The sequence below is a fragment of the Drosophila ficusphila genome, unplaced genomic scaffold (assembly GCF_018152265.1).
Source record: "Drosophila ficusphila isolate 14025-0441.05 unplaced genomic scaffold, ASM1815226v1 contig_791, whole genome shotgun sequence".
Classification (NCBI taxonomy): Eukaryota; Metazoa; Arthropoda; class Insecta; order Diptera; family Drosophilidae; genus Drosophila; species Drosophila ficusphila.
Window position 1 is genome coordinate 8,525,596 of NW_025064737.1, and position 19,663 is coordinate 8,545,258.

A 19,663-nucleotide genomic window follows, 5' to 3' on the forward strand; every position below is an offset into this window, starting at 1 on the left:
CGATCGGACTGCCTTCGCTGCTCCGCTGTTCCGGCATGAAGTTATCAAAACACTTGGTCAAACAATGGTGGGGCGATCGACTACAGTGCTCGGCACTAGCCAAGCCAAACAAATCAGTGGACGTTCTCATTACCTGGGCTCGACATCCGCGTCTCCCGGGTTGGAGCACCTCAAGATGCTAGCCTATAGATACCTCGGCACGCCATGGCCCCATCTGCCTTTTTTGGCCATGGATCGGCTACTGCACTGGACCAAAATACAACCGAAAAGGGGCATAATTCGGTAAGCTTTTAATTAAACACTATTTAAAGAGTGCATATCCTGCCTTTAAAAAATATTAAGTGGCCTTTTCAAACTATTTAATCACCGCATATTTACTCAACATCTTTCATTTCTGCATTTGATGACCAAAATAAAGGCATCTTTCTTTGTTATGTGAATAAGTCAAAAATGAATGTGTTAAATAAAATTCGTCTATAAGTCTGTTCCAAGAAGTGTTTACTGTTTTTAAATCTGGAGTGGGTTAAAAGATTTAAGCAAAATTGATCAACAAAGTTAAAATCACGAGCAATAAAAATTAAAATTTAAAACTGCTTTTCCTGTAAAATGAAATGCATAAAAAAATAGGTTTATCTCAGTGTGTTTGCCGGCCGTTACAGGCCAAGTTTTTGGCCATCCCATCTGTAAAAGGTAAACGCTAGTATCCAACTTATTGGCATCTAGGCGAGAGTTTTGTGGGCCAGTCCGTGGCGTGCAGCTACTTTCATATTTATCGAATCATGTCAGGTAACCTTTCCTTATTTTTTTTTATTTCGATCTGTCTCTCATTGTATGCAAATTTCTTCAGCAAACGGTTTGCATTACAAAGCTGGCTAAGGCAAGCCTAATTCGGTCAGTGAGGCTGGATCCAACGACCTATTAATACTCGAGGAAGTGCGATTTAAAGTTTATATTTAACATTCTAACCTATTTAACCTATACTTAATGTTGAGTAGCCGAATATCAATCTTTATAACTCTCTCTTCGGCAACCATTTATAAAAGGTTTTCTAGGTTAATATCGGCACCAATCGACTGTCATTTGTGTGCCATAATCTATATATATATATATTCGTCGAAATTAATAATACATAATCGAGACTCCATCATGGTTTTTTTTGGCGGCTGCATATTATGTTTTATTTGAAAATTTATATATATACATTACAGTAAATAATTTAGTCAGGTAGGTGGAGAAATAAGAGTACTTAATTAACGTACAGCAGCACTGCAAATAAAAAAGAACGAAAACTGGAACCGTATCGCAATTAAAGTCGAAGTCCTTGGGGTGGCACCTATTGCTATTGCTTTGTTGCGTGCTGTACAGCCCGGTAATGGTAATATCTATGCGTAGTTGTAGCGTTGAAATGTATACAATTCTCGAGTGTGTTGCCTTTGCTTCATGTACAATAAAACCACATGGTCAACTATCCTAGGTCCTGGGGCGAATCGGGGTCTTGGCCGACGAACGACTGACTATATGCCTAACCTTCCGAGATTTGCATGCGGAATCCGGATTCTAGCAAGTTTAGGGGACTACTATTTGCTTGTCCCGGCAGCGGCAGCCTCCTCTTTCTTTTTCTGCTTCTCCCGCATTAGTTCGGCATCCCTGTAAGTTAAAGAATACATGATTTGGGGGATTCTAAATGGTACAGGGATACACGAACCTGGCCTTCCTCTGTTCAACGGTAAGGTTATCGGTGCGCTTTCCCTTTGTAAGATCCGCCTGCTTCTTCTGGTTCTTCTGGCGGGCCAGATCGCGTTGGTTTCCACCTACGAAAATGTATTAGTTTTAATTAGTTAATACGTGTCACCTGGTTAGTGGCGCGTGCTAGTTGATCTACATAATCTGAGGTTAGAGGCGCTCACATGTCCTACGACCGCCAATCGATTTTGCCTACTCTATGGCCACAAAACCCAAGGATGACCTTTGGAGCGGATTTCGGAGCACTTAACAATATTCCCAAAGTCCCAAGACAGGTTCACATTGGCGGTCATTAACCATTTCCTTGTTATTCCGATGAATAGATAACATTCCGCATATTTAATGCACTGCGGACCGACAACAAAATGGCTCCATGATGCCCGTACTTACGTGTCATTTTAAAGGCTGGTTCTAGGTTCTGAACAGAAAGTAGCTAAAATTTAGTTTCAATTTTGTTCAGACACTTGTGAATTTCAGCAGCTGGGCGCTGTAAGTTTTTAGTTTGAATAAATTATGTTTCTTTCTGGACAGACAAACTTGATTTGTTTTTATTCGATGTGTCAAAAGTGGTGAAATATCTCTAGCGCGTTTGGCATCGAAACACCCTAACGCGAGGTTTTAATGGGCAGCACTGGCAAACTCGAAATGAGCAAAATGGAATTTTTAAAACAGAGGGATTTTTACGCGGCTTTTTTATTTTTAACATTTCTTAGTAATTAAGAAGAAAAAAAGTTTGTTTCAATACAGTTTCTATGCAAGATATTCAATTTAAATACTTGATCTTATCGGTTTTATATGAAGCATTCTTCTGATCGTCTTTGGATCGCAGTGGAACGGTAGCGTGATTCTAGATCTTCGAAAATAGATCTGCACGTCATGTCCTCATACTCCTTTCTTAAAACCCACACTTCTAAGGTGCTAAGAATAACAAACTTTGTGTGGGCGCACTAAATTAGAGGCGAAAATAAAATTAAATTTATACACCGTAATCGATAATTTACGATTCCTTTTACCTCTTTAGGAAGGTTTTTGTTCCAAAGTCCAATCGCTGACAAATAAGCTTTAATTAGCATTCGCCACATCCAGTACATATGCGCATCGCCTAATTTTGGTATCGGGGGTACGATTACATTAGCAATTGAATCTGTCTTATTGCTGGAATCCCCCATAATCGTAGATTTTACCGACCTTAACAAATTTTGAAGAGACTGAAAAACAAAACCGAAAACCATAAAGAATGAAATATAAAAGACTTCTTAGTTTAACTTCTAACCTAATATCGAAAGGTTTAATGTAAATAACAATAGTATTATAGCAATTGTAAATTTCTTTAAAATGATATTAATCTTGGCCCAACCTATATTCCACGAAGAGATAACTTACCATTTGCACAGAATAATTTTCCCTACATTCATAATTCGTCACCCAAAGAATAAAACCTTGAAGTGAATTAAAAACAACCGAAGAGGATCCCACAAATAAAAGAGTCTGCCGTTCACAAGATATTTTGTGTAGTTTAATAATTAATCTGCGGATATACAATAACATTAACACTTAAATGCGCGGTAGATGCTTCTCTCCGGGGAATCTCGTCGGAGGCTAATACTAGGGCTAGGAGCAGATGCGGATGCAGGTGCGGATAATGGAGGCGTCTGATGGGCGGAATGGGGCGGACGAGTGCGGAAGTGGGAGTGAAGGTGGAGTTGGGGTTGTAGGCGGGACTACCTGCGCAGACAGGGCTCGCAAGTTCCCGGCAGGACGAACGATGGATGGCACTCCGGGCACTTGGGGTTCTCGCCGAACCACTTGGCTCGCTGCTCGGGTATCTTCAGCTGGAAGGAGTTGTACAGATCTCCGCTGCTGGCACCAGATACCCCCGCTCCTCCCGCCACTCCTGCTCCTCCGCCGGGACCGTAACCCGTTCGCCCGATGGTTTCCAGTGGAAAGGCGTACTCCGGAATGAGCAGCTGCTTCCGCAGGTGGCTGATATCCGTGGAGCTGGCTGGCACCACATCGGATCGCCGCTGAGCTTGATCCTTTTCCAGCTGCTCCTCCTCCTTGGCCTTGATGGATCTCGAGATGGCCAGTCGATGGCTGGTGCTCGATTGCTGGACCGGCTTCTTCTGATGGCTTCCAATATCGTTAAGCCGCGTGTTGAAGACATCTTGCTTGCCGGTCACTCCGTAGTCCCCGGTGGTCTCCGGGTACTCCCTTCCATCCACGCCAATTGGTGGGTCCAACTTGGGTGGCTCAAGGCCGTTGGAGGGCACCTTCCACTCGTAGTAGATGGGTGGTCCCTGGGTGGTGGCTATATCATGCGGCACAAAGTCCACGAACGGCGGCAGCAAATCGTTGAAGGGCATCTGTGCCGCGGGTGGTGGAGGGGCCGTCGTGCTAGTGGGCGTGGCCAGGCGGAAACTTTGTGCCGGAGCCGGGGTTCGATTATCGCTACGTGGCGGTACTCCCACTGTGGTCACCGTGGTTGGTTGTGTGGCGAAGGAGAAGGGCACGCCGGCCACGGTCGTCGGACGACTCAGTGGCCTCGGTGTGGTGGTGGTGCTAGGTTCCGATCGAACCGGACTAAAAGGAGCCGCCGTGGAGGTGCGCAGGGTGGAGGATACTCCTGCGTTCTGGGTCTGCGGCTCCTCCAGGTTATAAATGGGATACACAAAAGGTGGTTCGTATATCTTCGATGGTGGTTTGACGAACTTCGTCAACTTGGTGCTAGATGGTTTCCTGATTGGCGACTCCGCTGAATTGAAATCCGCAGAGGTGTTGTACCGAGTGCTGTGACTCGTTCCCAGATCATCTGAATCCTGATCCAAAGCCTGGAAAATGGGTCTTCGGTTGAGCAAGGCCTCTGTTCGCCTGGTGGTAATCGTGGGCCTCCTGGTGGTGGTGGTTGTGGTGGTGGTGGTAGCACGAGTAGTGGTTGTCGGTCTAGTTGTGGTTGTTGCTCGAGAGGTGGTGCTTATCCTGGGCTTTGGAGTGCTACTGGGCAGCTCGATTTGTGGTTCATAAGCTGGTGGCAGAATCGTTCGACTGGGAGGAGGAATCCGCCAGCGCGTCTGCGTTGACTGGGGATCAAATTTGCCGGATCCAACACCCTTTAAGGAATCATCGCGTATCTGATTCTGATTGGAAGTAAGCTGCTGCAAAGAGTATGCCAAAGAAATAGGTTAATATTTTCAACTATTAATAGTGAAATTTTACTTATACCACCTTGTATTGGCTTCTAAAGGACTCGCCGGAATAGTCAGGGGCATAAGGACGATCCAGAAGATCTGGTCTGGGAGTACGCAAGCTATTTTCCTCATCGTTTACAAAAGGTTTGTCCCGTTGACCTGTAAGGATAACATATTTAATAAGCCGTGATCCTATCTCTTTTTCTGTAACACGAATACAAACCAATTAGGAGATTGGCGGCGTAGTTGCTCTCCGCCTTGGAGCAGTTGACCATGTACCAGTGGTCGCAGATGAGCATTCGCTGTTGGAAGAGTGTGGTGTTTGGACATGTGTAGCTGAACTGGCGACCCAAACCATCGCACATGTGATACACCTGGCAGCCCGTCTCCACATCCGCATAGTAACCAGCAGGACGACCGGAGCAGGAGAAGGATGTCTTCTGCATCAGAGGCGAGGCAGGATTCGTTGCTTGGATGGCATTTTGAGCCTGGAGAGGAAAGCCAAAAAAAAAGTCTCATTTGGGTAATGATTCTTTACTTTACAATCTTAAAGTGATGTATTAATTACCGTTTACCCCAAAGAAAGCATTGCTAAGTTTTTGATTGAGATTAAACAATACTCATTTGGCATTGAAATCTTAGCCCTGAGATTAAATGCAATGTGTATCTAATAAGCATTTCGTTCTTGATATTCAAGTTTCTAGGTTTGACTGTTTAATCAGCATTCTTTACTCAAGAATGTTTCATAGCGGTATGCTAAATGCCAAAGTTAAAAGTGTCTTCTGTTGCTCTTCATAAAATATGCATATAAAAATTAATTCGATTTCATTAATTAAGAACGTTACTTCCAACTCAAAGAATTTCTTAGCATATTTTTTTATAAATTCATTAATCATTAATTTTATTAGATTTTTATTGATTGAGATTGCTGCCCAGTGGCGACTTATATAAGGGACCAACAAAGGGGGCTTTGGATGTCAGAGATTCATGATTTCATAGATTGCTTGGAGTGCTGGGAAAATCTTTTTCACGGACTTGACGGAAGCTTCTGCACATGTTCGCACATACTACGAGCAGATCCAGTGGCAGATTTCGATAAGTCATTGGGCTATAATTTGCAACTGCCGACGTGAAATTTTTTCTTATAATTAAACACGGCATAGAGAAACCACAATTTCCACAAAAAAAACTACCGACTAAAAATAAAGTTGACATTTCACACAGCAGCACAGGTCGACTGTTGCAAGAAGCCGTGGCACCATGTGCCAAGTTATGACATCGCGTCAATTCATCACTTTTGGGCCCAAGACAGGGCAGCTTCCAACCTGCGGCCCCCAGTCCCAACTCCCAAATGTGCAGCTTGCCACTTGTTGCATCCACACATGCTGGGCACGAGTACTCGCTGATATTGATCTCTGCGTCATTTGTTTCGCTGGTCCTTAAGTCTTGTGCCTGAGAAAGGTGGCCAATTACAGATTATGCATGCACTTATCTCGTTGGTAAATCTCACAAATGCGAGTTCCTTTCACTTAGACAAAGTAAACAATCTCTTCATTAAACACCTGATTAAATAATGTACGACAATAGAATAAATGTCCATAAATAAATTACTTTCTGATTAAATTCAAAGAAGTTATTTGTAGGCACTTTACCAAATGGAAAGGATTTTTATCAGTTACTTATTGTTGTTCATTAGTATATTTGATAAGTATGAATGTATATAAAATAATATGAAGGCACCTTATAAAATTGAAAGCAATTTTATTTTATTATTCATTAGTATTTAATTTGTAACAGGCTGGGTATTAAGTATGTATATTAACTTATATTATTGATATCATTATTTTATATTAATCGATTATATTGTAAGCGTTGGTCACACTTCTGATCTCTCGAGAGAGGATGTGCTCTCTCGAGAGAGTAAGAAGTTAAGCATAAACGGGGGTTGAAAGCTAGCTGCCTGCGAGCAGCGAGTTAGTTCGTATCGAAAGTTAAAAGAGAACACAATAAAGAAGATCCTGATACAATCTCAGAAGTGGGATACGGAAAAAAAAAAAGAAAATATTTAAAGACTAAAAGTTCAAATTTAAATTTATAAAAACAAAATAAAATGGATTTGCAAATGAATGATGTGTCGGTGGCTCAGTTAAAGAGGTGGCTAGTACTCCTAAATTTGCCAACAACCGGATCCAAGGCGGAACTTTTTTCACGAGCGGTTGCTATTTCTCCGGAAAACCGAGACGAAGTTTCCCAAGCGATCCAGGAGGAAGAAGAAATACTGGACATGGAGTCAATTAATTCGGAAGACGAAAGCTTGGAGCAGCAAAATCTAGTGCAGCTAGCTAGTGATCTGGAAACTATGGAAGGAGTGCGCCTGGAAATTGAGAAGGCGCAGAATTTTCTAGAAGCTTTACGGCGGCAGATCGACGGCGCCAGAACCAACGGTTCGTCGAATTTGGGCAGCAAGATCGAGCGAAATACCGAGAAAAGCAGCGTTTCCAAGAATTTCAAGAACGGGCAAGAACGAAAGGCGCAGACGAACAGCGACAAGAGTGAGCGAGATGGAGAGAGAAGCAACGGTGCGGCGAGAAGTGGCGTGAATGAACAACAACTTAGCGATGAAGAGGTCGGCGCCAGCAACGTTGTCTGCAGCAGTGTTGTGCAGGAAAATTCCGGTGAACTTGTGGCGAAATTCTCAAATGGTGATGGCAATTTTTCGTCGGCTGGTTTTAATCTGGCCAAAGAAATGCTGATCGAGTTTGCTGACAACATGCCGGTTCGATCCTGGATCTCCCAATGGGACAACATAACATCGTTATATAATTTGGCGGACGCACAGAGAAGAGCAGACTAGCCAGAGAGGTCAACATGGAGGACGACGAGCTCGTGGATGGACTTGTCGTGGGCATTCCAACGGCTAATTTGCGTACTCAGGCGAAGCTGCAGTGTTTCGAAAATTCTGGAAGAATGCTGAGAGCGTTTGCGGACATAATGCTGCCAAGGAAAATTACTGGAACCAACAGGATGCGGACAACGAAGACTGATCTGGTGAGCAAGGAGACGCGCTGCTACAACTGCAACGGAAAAGGGCATTGGGCCAGGGAGTGCGCTAAACCGCAACGGACGCCAGGAACTTGTTATGGATGTGGCTCTGCCGATCACCTGATCAACGGATGTCCGAAGAACAAGAATCGAGATGTCAACAAATATGTAAGACTGTTTAAAATTTTTTGTTTTGAAAATCCTAATCAGCCAATTATTACGGAATGCTTAATAGATTCAGGTAGCCCAATATCTCTCATAAAAATTTCGTTTGTGCCGAAAAATATTAAATTAGAACCTCAAAAAGAAACTTATGTTGGGATAAACAAAAGTGAATTAAAAAGTTTTGGAAAAATATTATGTTTTATATGGAAAAGAGAAATAAGAATTTTTTTTAACCTAATTGTTGTGGCTAATGAATCTATGGGCAGTAATATTGTGCTGGGCAGAGACTTTATGGAAGCCTGCGATTTAAAAATTAATTTAGAAACGCTAAAGATGATTACGGTTGAGAGTATTGATACCCAAGACGATAACAAAATTAATTCAATCGATGAGGTGCCTTACAATGGGAAAGATTTGAAACACCTACAGTTAGAAAATGAAATGTTAGAAAGTGAAATTTTAGGACAAGAAAGTTTAGGTAATGAAATTTTAGGAAAGGAAATGTTAGAAAGTGAAATTTTAGGACAAGAAAGTTTAGGTAATGAAATTTTAGGAAAGGAAATGTTAGAAAGTGAAATTTTAGGACAAGAAAAGTCAGATAGGAAATCTGCTGGAGAGGATATGTTAGAAACTTTAGGAGAAAAAATTTTAGGAAGTGAAAGGTTAGAAAAAGAGAAGTTAGGAAATTCAAGTTTAGAAGGACAACCCTTACAGGAAGAAACTGTAGGCAAAACGGTACAGACTTATGAAAATTTTGAAAGACAAATTATGGAAATAAATATTTTTGATGATTTAGATAAAGAAAGATCATATAATATTGGTGAAACAGTTAGCCATACTGATCAAAAGAAGTTAATTGAACTAGTGGAAACAAATTATGTTCAGGCGAAGCGACCTGAAGTTCCGAAAATAAGATGTGAAATGAATATAGTTTTAGAAAATTCTAAGCCATTTAGTTGCTCACCTAGAAGACTGTCTTATAGTGAAAAAGAGGCGTTAAGGAAAATGTTAGACGAATACATTAGGGATGGCATTATTCAAACTAGTAGATCGGAGTACGCATCTCCGATTGTATTAGTGAAAAAGAAATCAGGAGATCTTAGATTATGCATAGATTTCAGACGTTTAAATAAGATTATGGCCAAAGATAACTATCCTATACCTTTAATTGATGACCTTTTAGATAAGTTAGTGGGAAAATCAATATTTACGAAATTAGATTTGAAGAATGGCTATTTCCATGTGTTTGTTAATCAAGAATCAGTAAAATACACATCGTTTACTACGCCATTGGGCCAATTTGAGTTTTTACGTATGCCAATGGGTCTTAAAACATCTCCACAAGTATTTCAGAGATTTGTAAATGACATATTTTCAGACATGATTAGACAGGATAAAGTCATTGTATATATGGACGACATTTTAGTTGCAAGTAGAAATGTAAAAGAACACTTAGAAATATTAGCAGAAGTATTTAAGAGATTAGTGGAAAACAAGTTAGAACTTAGGATGGATAAATGCAAATTTTTACAAGACAAGGTGAAATATTTAGGGTTTGTGATTTCATTTGATGGAATAAAAGCTGATGATAGGGGCTTAGAAGCAATACAAAATTTTCCGATTCCCAATAAAGTACAAGCAGTTCAAAGTTTTTTAGGGTTATGTTCTTATTTCCGTCGATTTATTAAGGACTTTTCGATCATAGCTAAGCCGTTATATGATTTATTGAAAAAGGATAGGGTATTTAAGTTTGAAGAGGAAGAGTTAAATTGTTTTGAGAGTTTGAAAATTAAATTAATGGAAGCGCCAGTTTTGGCTATTTACGACCACAGAGATGACATTGAGTTGCACTGCGATGCAAGTGCGTTAGGGTTTGGAGCAGTACTTCTGCAAAGGAAGGCAGACAGTAAGTTGCATCCGATTTTTTACTTTTCGAAGAGGTCAACAACAACAGAAGCAAAATATCACAGTTTTGAGTTGGAAACTTTAGCCATCATTTACGCTTTGAGAAGGTTTAGGATATATTTGCAGGGCAAGCGATTTCAAATTGTTACGGATTGTAACTCTCTCACTTTGACATTAAATAAGATTGACTTGAATCCTAGAATAGCGAGGTGGGCTCTTGAGCTTCAGGAATTTGATTACGTTTTGAAACATAGAGCAGGGAAGCAAATGCAACATGTAGATGCACTTAGTCGGTGTAACAACATAATGGTCATAGAAGCGAACACGTTTGAAACTAATTTAATAATTTGCCAGTCAAAAGATGTTAAGGTCGAAGAAATTAGGAAAATTTTAGAGAATAGTGAACATAAGTGGTTTGAAATGAGGAATGGGGTAATATATAGAAAAAGTAATGACAACAGACTTTTATTTTATGTACCAAATCGTATGGAAGAACATGTGCTTTACAAGTATCATGACGAGTTAGGTCACATTGGAAGGGACAAAATGTTAGAAGCTATTAGCAAAAGTTACTGGTTTCCAAACATGAAGGACAAAGTTTCAGAACATATTCAAAATTGTTTAAAGTGTATAGCTTATTCCCCGAAAGTGGGCAAAGGAGATGGACATTTGCACAGTATTCCGAAAGGGAACAAGCCTTTCGAAATTATTCACATCGATCATTATGGGCCCGTGGACAATAGTAGATCAAAGAAACATATATTAGCTGTTGTAGATGCGTTCACAAAATTTGTTAGGCTGTATACGACCAAAACAACGAATTCTAAGGAAGCAGTAAATGCATTGGCCGATTATTTTCGAGCATACAGTAGACCTAAATGTGTGATTTCAGATCGTGGAAGTTGCTTTACGTCAGCAGAGTTTGAAAAGTTTATGGAGGAAAATAATATTAAACACATCAAAATTGCGACGGGGTCGCCTCAGGCAAACGGCCAAGTTGAGCGAATTAATAGAAACTTAGGTCCGATGATAGCAAAATTGACGGAACCGGAAAAGGGTTTACATTGGGATAAGATCATTGAAAGAGTAGAATATTCAATGAATAACACAATTCATAGTAGCATAAAACAGAGGCCTAGTGAAATTTTATTTGGTATAACTCAGAGAGGAGAAGTTTGTGATGAATTAAGGGAAAGATTAGAAGAGGATAGTAATGAAGTAAATGTTAGGAAAACGTTAGAAGATATTAGAAAAGAAGCTGAAGAAAGCCAGTTACAGTCGCAATTAAGAAATGAAGCATACTATAATGCAAAAAAGAAAACTGCAACGGAATTTAGAGAAGGTGATTATGTAGTAGTTAAAAATTTTGATAGTACGGCAGGGGTCGCGAGAAAACTTATTCCCAAAACTAAAGGGCCTTATTGCATTGAGAAGGTTCTGAAGAATGACAGATATTTACTCAAAGATATCGAAGGGTTTCAGTTATCTCGGAATCCATACAAAGGCGTGTGGAGTGCTAATAATATTCGGCATTGGATAAAATAGAAAATTAAAAACTGAGAAAAAATTGTAAATATAATAGTCTTTAAGAAAACCAATAGTATAAATCCTAATCTTAACTGTTTATATTGTAAGATAATCATGTCAGAGATAGTGGGATATCTCAATGTCAGGACGGCCGAGTTGTAACAGGCTGGGTATTAAGTATGTATATTAACTTATATTATTGATATCATTATTTTATATTAATCGATTATATTGTAAGCGTTGGTCACACTTCTGATCTCTCGAGAGAGGATGTGCTCTCTCGAGAGAGTAAGAAGTTAAGCATAAACGGGGGTTGAAAGCTAGCTGCCTGCGAGCAGCGAGTTAGTTCGTATCGAAAGTTAAAAGAGAACACAATAAAGAAGATCCTGATACAAATTTTTTAAAGATATTTTCGAAAATCAATTGTTGACCGAATATAACATTAAATTTCGTTTAGGGAAAAATGTAATTGTTTGTCGATCTTGCATTTGCATAACCAAAAAGTCAAATCTAGTTGTCATTTAACAGAACAAATGGCAAACAGATTCACCTACGCCCTTTGGGAAATATAAAGCTCATATCTGATTACCATTTAATTGAGCTAATGGCAAAAAAGTATTCATTACTTTGGGCTTTGCTTCATAGATCTAAGTTGCAGATAAAATTTGTGTGAACTTCCCAATAGTTTTTGCGTAGGTCTGTCAAGGTTGTATTTTAATTAGAACACATAACTTTTCCATAACATTTCCCAGGAATTGTATATGATTTCATCTGCACTAAAGTCTACTGAAATAGTTTATTTAAACTAGCTGCTTATAAGGTCATGTGATTGTCTCCTACTAGAAGCTTGTAAAACTAAATTGATCTTCTCCTTATTCGGTGGGCTTCATGGGACAAACCAAAGGGGTTAAAAGGGGGTTAAACTGGAGTGCAATTATTCCTAATACGACAGGGAAGCACTTAAAAAAAGAAGATTGTGCAATCCGAAAGACACAAACCAAGGCCCATCTGAGGTTTCAATTTCACGAAACCGTTTGTGTTTCTTATTTCGGGTAATTTGCCATGATTTGAAACGCTCCTCAATTTCGTTTCGGACATATTTACGGGCCGCACTAAACACACATTCTGCGCCCAGTTGCCCACTCGTCCGTTACATAACAACCAAAGAGCCAAAGAGCCCAAGAGCCCCACAACCCCAGCTTCATTTTCCACTCGGGCTTCGTTTTAATTTCTTGTATGCAAATAGCGAAAACAATCAACACACTATTCTCCCCGCCGTTCGGTGTGTGTGCTTATAGTGTGTGTTCCATTTCTGCAAAAGTGTCAGACGAGCCGGAAAAAAAGGTCACTTGGTCAGCGGAGTCTTTTGTCTTTTAATATACCTCGAGACCTTTGCTCGACTCAAACGGAGCTGAAGCTCGAGCTGAATCATGTGTGCCGGCCTGTGTGTGAATTGTGTGTGGATATGGATGTGGATGCACTCGCGCCACACATAGAATAAATTAAAAATGAAACAAAGCGTAAAGAGCGCAAAATTACAACATTTTCCGCCGTTGCTCAAAAGTGTCTTGGGAAGCGATTCGGTGGCAAAGACGAACAAATCTTCGGTGGTGCAGGTACAGCCCTATCTTTAGAAAAAACTAACAAAATTAATTTTTCATAAATTTTCATTTAAATAAAAAATTAATTAAAGTTAAAAGCATAATGAACCAATGATTAAAAGCTATTTTAAAGGCATTTTGAGTAATGCGTTCACCACAGAAGCTACCTTATTGTTTAACTCATAAACACTTTTATCTCAAGTATTTTGCAATTCATTTGTCGTTAAATTTTACATAAAGTTTTACTCAGTTTTGCTGATTTTTAATAACCAATAAACAGCTAATTACAAATTTATTCTGGGTAAAATAGAAGTAACATTTTTATGTTTAAGGTTATATTTAAACAGAAAAGTTCAGAATATATAATGAGGAATATAAGAAATGAAGAGTACCTCTTCAAGTTCAAGTTGATATTTGCTTTTTAAATTATTACTATAATAAAATGTAGTATTTAAATTACAACTGATAACTTGTTTTCTTAACTATGCTGATCTGTGAATTGATTCTGCTGAAAATAGGTATGGGTTATTACTTATGGAAAACTTTCCCCACCCCCTTTCATCTGAAATTCCTGATTATTGAACCAGGGGTCACGTTTTCAATAACGATAATCACACTCCCAACGAATTATTAATTCTGGAGATGGTTTCATTGTTGTGGGGCAGGTGAAAATTAATGTAAAGTTAATTTATCTAAATACGCCGCTGAATGCTCACTTAGTGGGAGCTTCATTAGCATTGATCGTACAACGATCTTCAAGCTATTAATTATTGCAATCTTCGGAAGGAAGATAATAAGCACCTTTGGAGCTCAACAAATACGGCGTTTAAATATTTATACAATTCCGCGATTTGCATTTCAATGCTCTCTCACGTGCACAACAAACGTTGGAATTTCTTTAGAGTTCCCCAATCCCCAATCCCCAACCGTCAATCGCCGATTGCCAATCGAGCCTCCCGGCTAAGGGTAGATGTCAAAACTTACCTCACTGGCCAAAAATAAAGCTGAGCAGAACAAAGCCAGGGCCAAAAGTCGCGAATGCGTTGGGGTAATTTGCGCCAACATTTCGCCGATTGTTCTCCTTTGATCCAAAGTGGGGGAAAGTGGGGGATGGGTGGTGGTGTTCGGTCGATGGAGAGCTTAAAACTGAAAGTTATTAATAAGATATTGAATGGTCGACTCCGGGCACAATTGATGAGAAAGTGCAGGCAGGGAGGCCCTAAGTTGGCGCTAATTGCCTTACACAATAGCTCGCATCTTAACAACCATTTAATTCCATCCAGCCATAGCATAATAATTCCCTCGATGCCTCTTTTGTTGCTAATTTTTGCGTAACCGAAAATCTGTTTACCTAAGTAATAACTTTCCCAAAAATATCACCCCATAGGTGATCATAAGCAATAACAATGTGTTTTGTTGTCACCGCCAAATGAAGAGACTAATTTTCTTCGCTTCCAAGCCGCTTGCTCGATTCAACGCTTTCGTAATGAATTGTAATTTAAAAAACATTAACTTCTGCCGTTGGTGCCGCTTTATTGGCTGACAGAATTTGCAACGCCGTCGCCGTCGCCGTCGCCATCGCCATCGGCAGCTCTTCCCCTGCCTCGACCTCCACCTACAATTCAATTTGGCGACCTTGCCACTTGCCACTCCGCTCCTCGCGCAAACAGATTCTCAACTTGGACAACTAGTCACACCGATAAAACTGTCAATCGCAGATGCAAACAAAGCTCCAAAATGGAAACTGCACTTTATGACCGTTTATGGTATCCAAATTGGGCGAAATTGAGTTGTTCGGCACAGGTTCTTCGATTTATGAACATCCGCTGGGGTCAAGAGCGTTTTTTGTAGGTTTATTAATATAGCTTCAAACGTCAAAAATGGCGAAAAAGTTTTCTGCCTAGAACTAATTTGTCAAGTTCCAATAGGTCTCACTTCAAAACTTGACTCGCTGCGTTTTCAAAATTCGAAGACTTCACAGATTTTGATTTAATGTTGCTGATAATCACTAACAGCTTCATGACTGTTTTGACAAGCCAACAAAATCTGATAATGCCAAAGAGATATTGTTGAAAATTGAAAGATTGCTGTTAACTTTGCTACTTGAACTTGAGTTAAAGAATATTTTAAAGTTATTTAACTAATGTTTCTAAAGGTGTAACTTTTATATTATTTTTTCAAACGTGCCTAACATAACTTTTTTACTTTTGTTGTATTTTTGTTTTAACTTCGTTAAGACGTGATGGTAAAAAAGAAGCGAAGACTTAAGCGTTGTGTATTGATTACTTTCAATTTTCCACTCAAAAATGCATTCAAGAAAATAAATAATATAATAAAAAGAACATAAAATGTTTGTAATAGCCTATTAATCCACCAATTTAAAGAGCAATTTAATCACAATGAACGCGGTGTTTCCATTAGGATGTTATTGCGGCAGCTAAAACCCAAGTTAAGTTTACGTTTGCAAGTAATTGAAATGTTTTTAAAGGCCTAAAAGCCCGGCCATAAAACTGCAACCGTCGTAGTAAAATTTATTAGGTTAGCCAGTCCGAACATCATCGCGTAGAGCTTCAAAAGTTCAGTTGCCCAATAAAATCTCATATTTTCAGCTAACGAGATCATCTGTCTCAATGCTAACCGCAACATTTGTGGCAAGTTGTGGCCGGCAGCCATTCGAGCCAAGTGCGTGTGGCAGCAGCAGCAGTCGAGTGAAAAAAGGCAACGCGAACAATAACAAACTGGCATCTAGTTTGGCGGTTTTTCCTTGTCTTGACCTTTTTGACAACGGAAAATATTTACCGCTTTATCCTCCTCGGGTTGAACTCGTGATGCTGGCTGCAGTTTTATTTCTCGGTTGGTTTTTTCTTTCTTCTTTTTTTCGTTGGTTGGTAAGTTGCCTTGTGGCCAGCTAGGCGAAGCCTATTTGACATTTTTGCCAGCCATTTCCACTGAAAGAGCATTGCGAATCTAACTCGAAGATGCTCAAGAGCCGCAACGGCAAATAATAGCGGGCAAAGGCAAAAACAACAGCAGATCCAGCAACAATTATGCCAATTAGTTGGCATTACAGGTTGATTACGGCAGGGCCAACCCGAAGTTGGCCCAGCAATAGTTGGCATTTTTCTAATTGTTTTCGATTGGACCCCCGGCTGGATGGATGGATGCAGAGGAAGTTATTAAGATGCTAGCGAGATGCAACTCGATCTGAACGATTCCAACTATCCGGTTGGATCGGATTGGCGGGCTCACCTTCGCCCGCGTCGTTGACGGAGTCTTAAATTGTACAAACTAATTGTCGCCGTAGGTGGTGTGCTAAAATATATTCCATATGGTCGCGGACCTCTCTTCACACATCCGATCCGATGCGAGGTGATTCAGTGCGATGTGATCTTTGCAAAGATCAAATGTCAGAGACAGCGGCCAAGTTGCATCGAGAAAATCCACTGCAACTTGCAGCGTTTCGTAAACAAAGTCAAGATCACTCGCCAACCGCCGCGCCAAATTGGTTCGCATAAATTATTTGATGAGCTGTAGACATCGGCACACTCTAGCACATAATTTCACAGTCCTTTCGGATTGGAGCGCGCTTTATAATTTATTTTGTATCTTGTATCTGAGGGTTCGTTTCGCTTCCGCCGGATCAAAAACAACCGCTTCGCTCGAAGGCGCGATCTCAACTGAAGACTGCGAGTGCACCCAGCTCGGTTTAAGATTCACATTAGGCCGCCCGCTACAGCCAAAGTCGCGTCTACAGAAGAGCCAAGCCGAGCTTCGTCATCGTCATCGCCGCACAGTGGGCGACATCGACGCCCACGTGCGTGAGAGAAAATTCTGTTAATTTGTAAAGAAATCTATGCAAATACTTTCGAATGCGGTCAAATCGGCTTAAGAACTGGCAGTGATTATAAAATTAATTTGGCTTTACAACTCAATGCGACATATTCGCCACTGTGCCAAATCTTTTAAAGCCATATTTAAATAATCCTAAGAATTAAGTCAAGTAGTAGGATGGAATTTGGGTCGTTAGAAAACCATACAAAAATTTTGCCATTCCAGAGAGTTTTCTTAATCCACTGTGCCAAATCTTCTCGGCCAGTTAACGAAGTTCAGTCGGGTTTTTTAAAGTTTTTTTTAAGACCCAGCCAGCAAAGCGTTAACATTGCAGCTTCATTTTCATTTTCGGCTCCGACTTCAGCTTGATTCTCGGTTTCAATTTACCGTTAACAGCTTCGTTTTCATTTTCATTGCACGTTATTAGCATTTGCAATGCCACCGTTTAGGGAAACCCTTCACCCACTGGTGTTTATTTGTCTAATTTATTGGAACGTTTATGTTGCTCCGTGTAGTGGTTGTGGCACTTTGTTTGGCTGAGAGGATGCCGATGCAGGCAGAAGTGGGCTAAATAGAGCAATCGAGCGGGGCAAGAACTAAACTAAAAAAAAAGAAGGAGATCTAAGCCAGATTGGGCGGCAGATTGCGAAAGCATTTTCCCCATCTCAGATTCGCTGGATGGTTGGCTTTGGTCTTTTGGCGGCATCATAGTCAGATTTTCTGCCGGCTGGATTTTGTAAGCGAAGATTTTCATTTTCCATTTTCATCTTCGTTTTCGATTCAAGTCGTTTATCTACTCCCCAAAAGCCCTTTTGTCGTGAAGCCAAAAAGACGAGAACCGCCAACAGATTGAAGCACTCAGGTTTTCATCGCGTCGTGTGTTTCGCAGTTGCCTCATTGAGTTGCCAGGTTTCATATTCATTGGGCGTTGGGTTTCACCAATGTTATCCCCCCTTTTCTGTTTGTGTTTTTTTTGCCATTTTCATTTTCGTGACGGAGCTGGGAGGAAGTTGAAGTCGAAAGTTTCGATAGTGAATCGATGGTTTATTTATGTCGTATATTGTTTGTTGCTGTCAAAAATAAAGAAAAAAACACATTTATAACTCGGCGTATACATTGTAACCTGGAATTTAGTTGGTTATCCCCTAACTGGCTAACTGGGGGGTTGGCCTAAGTGGACTGGGCACTGGGCCCCATTTGGACTCCCGGCTCCTGCTCCTGATTCTTCATCGCCAGCGAGTGGTGCTGGAAGTCAGTCAAGATGCGGCTCTCGGGGATGTCCGTCTCCACGCGACTGCCCACAATGTCTATCTCGCTATCCTTATCAAAAAATATGTCAATAACAATACGCACGCCTAAGGGAGGGATAATTAGCACACTGGTTTCTCAATGTTATACGTAATATGTATTTTTTTTTAATATAAAAGTTATAATTTGTCAGATAAATGTCCAACTTAAATAAACTTTTTATTGAAAGATAGAACTTGGTACTTAACTAAGGTGTTTGCATTTTATTTAAGTGTTCAGTTAATATTATTCTCATTTACGAGCATTTTATTTAAGTTTCAGTTATTATTACTCTATTTTAAAAAATGTAATTACTCTTTGTTAAATAAAACTTTCTTAAATTCTGTTTAAAATAATCAGTGCGTATACGTAATGTGTGCATGTACTCATTTGTGGCTCTAATTTTCATAGAAATGGTTAGTTGGTTTTTGTGTTTTTTAGTTAATCTGTTACTTAGCTTACCCTTATCTGTGCGCCTAATAGTTGTTTTGCTCTGGTATGTCTTTTCTACCGGCTTTTTGTCCGCCGGATTTCCATCGTTAAGTGACTGGTGCAACAAGGTCTGTCCGTTGTTGGTGGTCACTATAAAAGTTCCCTGACTGCGGATAAAGATGAGTGACTGAATGAAAAGAAGCATTCACGGATGAATCCTTACCTAAGTGGCCCCTTGTCCTTGTCCTCCGACAAGGACATGTTGCAATAGCTGGCGTCGTCGAGCGGAGCCATCTGCTCCTCCTCCGATCGCGGCAGACTGCCAAAGTAGATGGACTTGGCCTGCTCCAACTCCTGGTTCTTCTGCGTGGCGAAGTTGTACAGATTGATCATGTCCCGCACGCGAATGGGGGTCTCCTTGCGGTTGCGGGCTCCCGTCGGCTGCGGTGACTGCAACTGGGATGCGGATGGGGATTGGGATTGGGACTCCCGACTCTTGATGGAGCCATGCGATACGCTGCTGCAGTCCTCCTCAATGGTGTTCATGGTGCTCGTGGTTTCTGGTTTCTTGGTTTCTGTCTCTCACTAAATAAAGGTAATCAATGAAAATGCCTCGAAAGTTTCTAGTAGAATTCAAGACTTCCGATTTTATTGTTGTTCGAAAAAGTTCCTTCAACCTTTTGTGTGTGTGGGAAAGTAATAACTAACTCGAAATTCGTTTCGTTTCTGGCAATGTCAACTGGATTTGACCTTTACATCAGAGAGATCTTTGGGTCGTCTGTGTGTGTGTTTACACACACACTTCATTTAGCTCATCGTCTGCCAGCAATTCGTTAGCAATTACAGTAACGAAATGTAAATGTAATTCATCTCCGAGCCTCCGAAGATGAATCGTTGGTGGGGGCGACCTTCACTGCGGCAATCGAAAATCAAAATTCGATCGAT

The 19,663-nt window shown here is 40.4% G+C and overlaps 4 protein-coding genes across 6 annotated transcripts; all 4 read right to left on the reverse strand.

The window, feature by feature from the left end:
* Positions 1–1,144: 1,144 nt before the first annotated feature.
* LOC108102240 (putative SERF-like protein) lies at positions 1,145–2,320 on the reverse strand. Its single transcript, XM_017206979.2, has 3 exons — positions 2,134–2,320; positions 1,706–1,811; positions 1,145–1,647 (listed from the first exon to the last, which is right to left on the reverse strand). The coding sequence occupies exons 1-3, from the start codon at positions 2,138–2,140 to the stop codon at positions 1,578–1,580; spliced, it is 183 nt and encodes a 60-aa protein (XP_017062468.1). The 5' UTR covers positions 2,141–2,320; the 3' UTR covers positions 1,145–1,577.
* Positions 2,321–2,420: 100 nt separating this feature from the next.
* Positions 2,421–3,009, reverse strand: LOC108102241. The gene is made up of 2 exons (XM_017206980.1): positions 2,757–3,009; positions 2,421–2,690 (listed from the first exon to the last, which is right to left on the reverse strand). The coding sequence occupies exons 1-2, from the start codon at positions 2,973–2,975 to the stop codon at positions 2,535–2,537; spliced, it is 375 nt and encodes a 124-aa protein (XP_017062469.1). The 5' UTR covers positions 2,976–3,009; the 3' UTR covers positions 2,421–2,534.
* Positions 3,010–3,237: 228 nt separating this feature from the next.
* LOC108102239 lies at positions 3,238–16,857 on the reverse strand. Of its 3 annotated transcripts, none has more exons than XM_043209132.1 (5): positions 16,418–16,857; positions 14,153–14,307; positions 5,152–5,416; positions 4,966–5,087; positions 3,238–4,895 (listed from the first exon to the last, which is right to left on the reverse strand). In XM_043209132.1, the coding sequence occupies exons 2-5, from the start codon at positions 14,231–14,233 to the stop codon at positions 3,465–3,467; spliced, it is 1,899 nt and encodes a 632-aa protein (XP_043065067.1). In that variant the 5' UTR covers positions 14,234–14,307; positions 16,418–16,857; the 3' UTR covers positions 3,238–3,464. The 3 variants fall into 3 exon arrangements, with proteins under 3 accessions (XP_043065067.1, XP_043065068.1, XP_043065066.1); XM_043209133.1 differs by having other exon boundaries at positions 3,238–4,892; positions 14,153–14,314; XM_043209131.1 differs by having other exon boundaries at positions 14,153–14,314.
* Positions 16,858–18,022: 1,165 nt separating this feature from the next.
* LOC108086998 lies at positions 18,023–19,441 on the reverse strand. Its single transcript, XM_017184134.1, has 3 exons — positions 18,942–19,441; positions 18,749–18,885; positions 18,023–18,354 (listed from the first exon to the last, which is right to left on the reverse strand). The coding sequence occupies exons 1-3, from the start codon at positions 19,262–19,264 to the stop codon at positions 18,170–18,172; spliced, it is 645 nt and encodes a 214-aa protein (XP_017039623.1). The 5' UTR covers positions 19,265–19,441; the 3' UTR covers positions 18,023–18,169.
* Between the last annotated feature and the right edge of the window lie 222 nt (positions 19,442–19,663).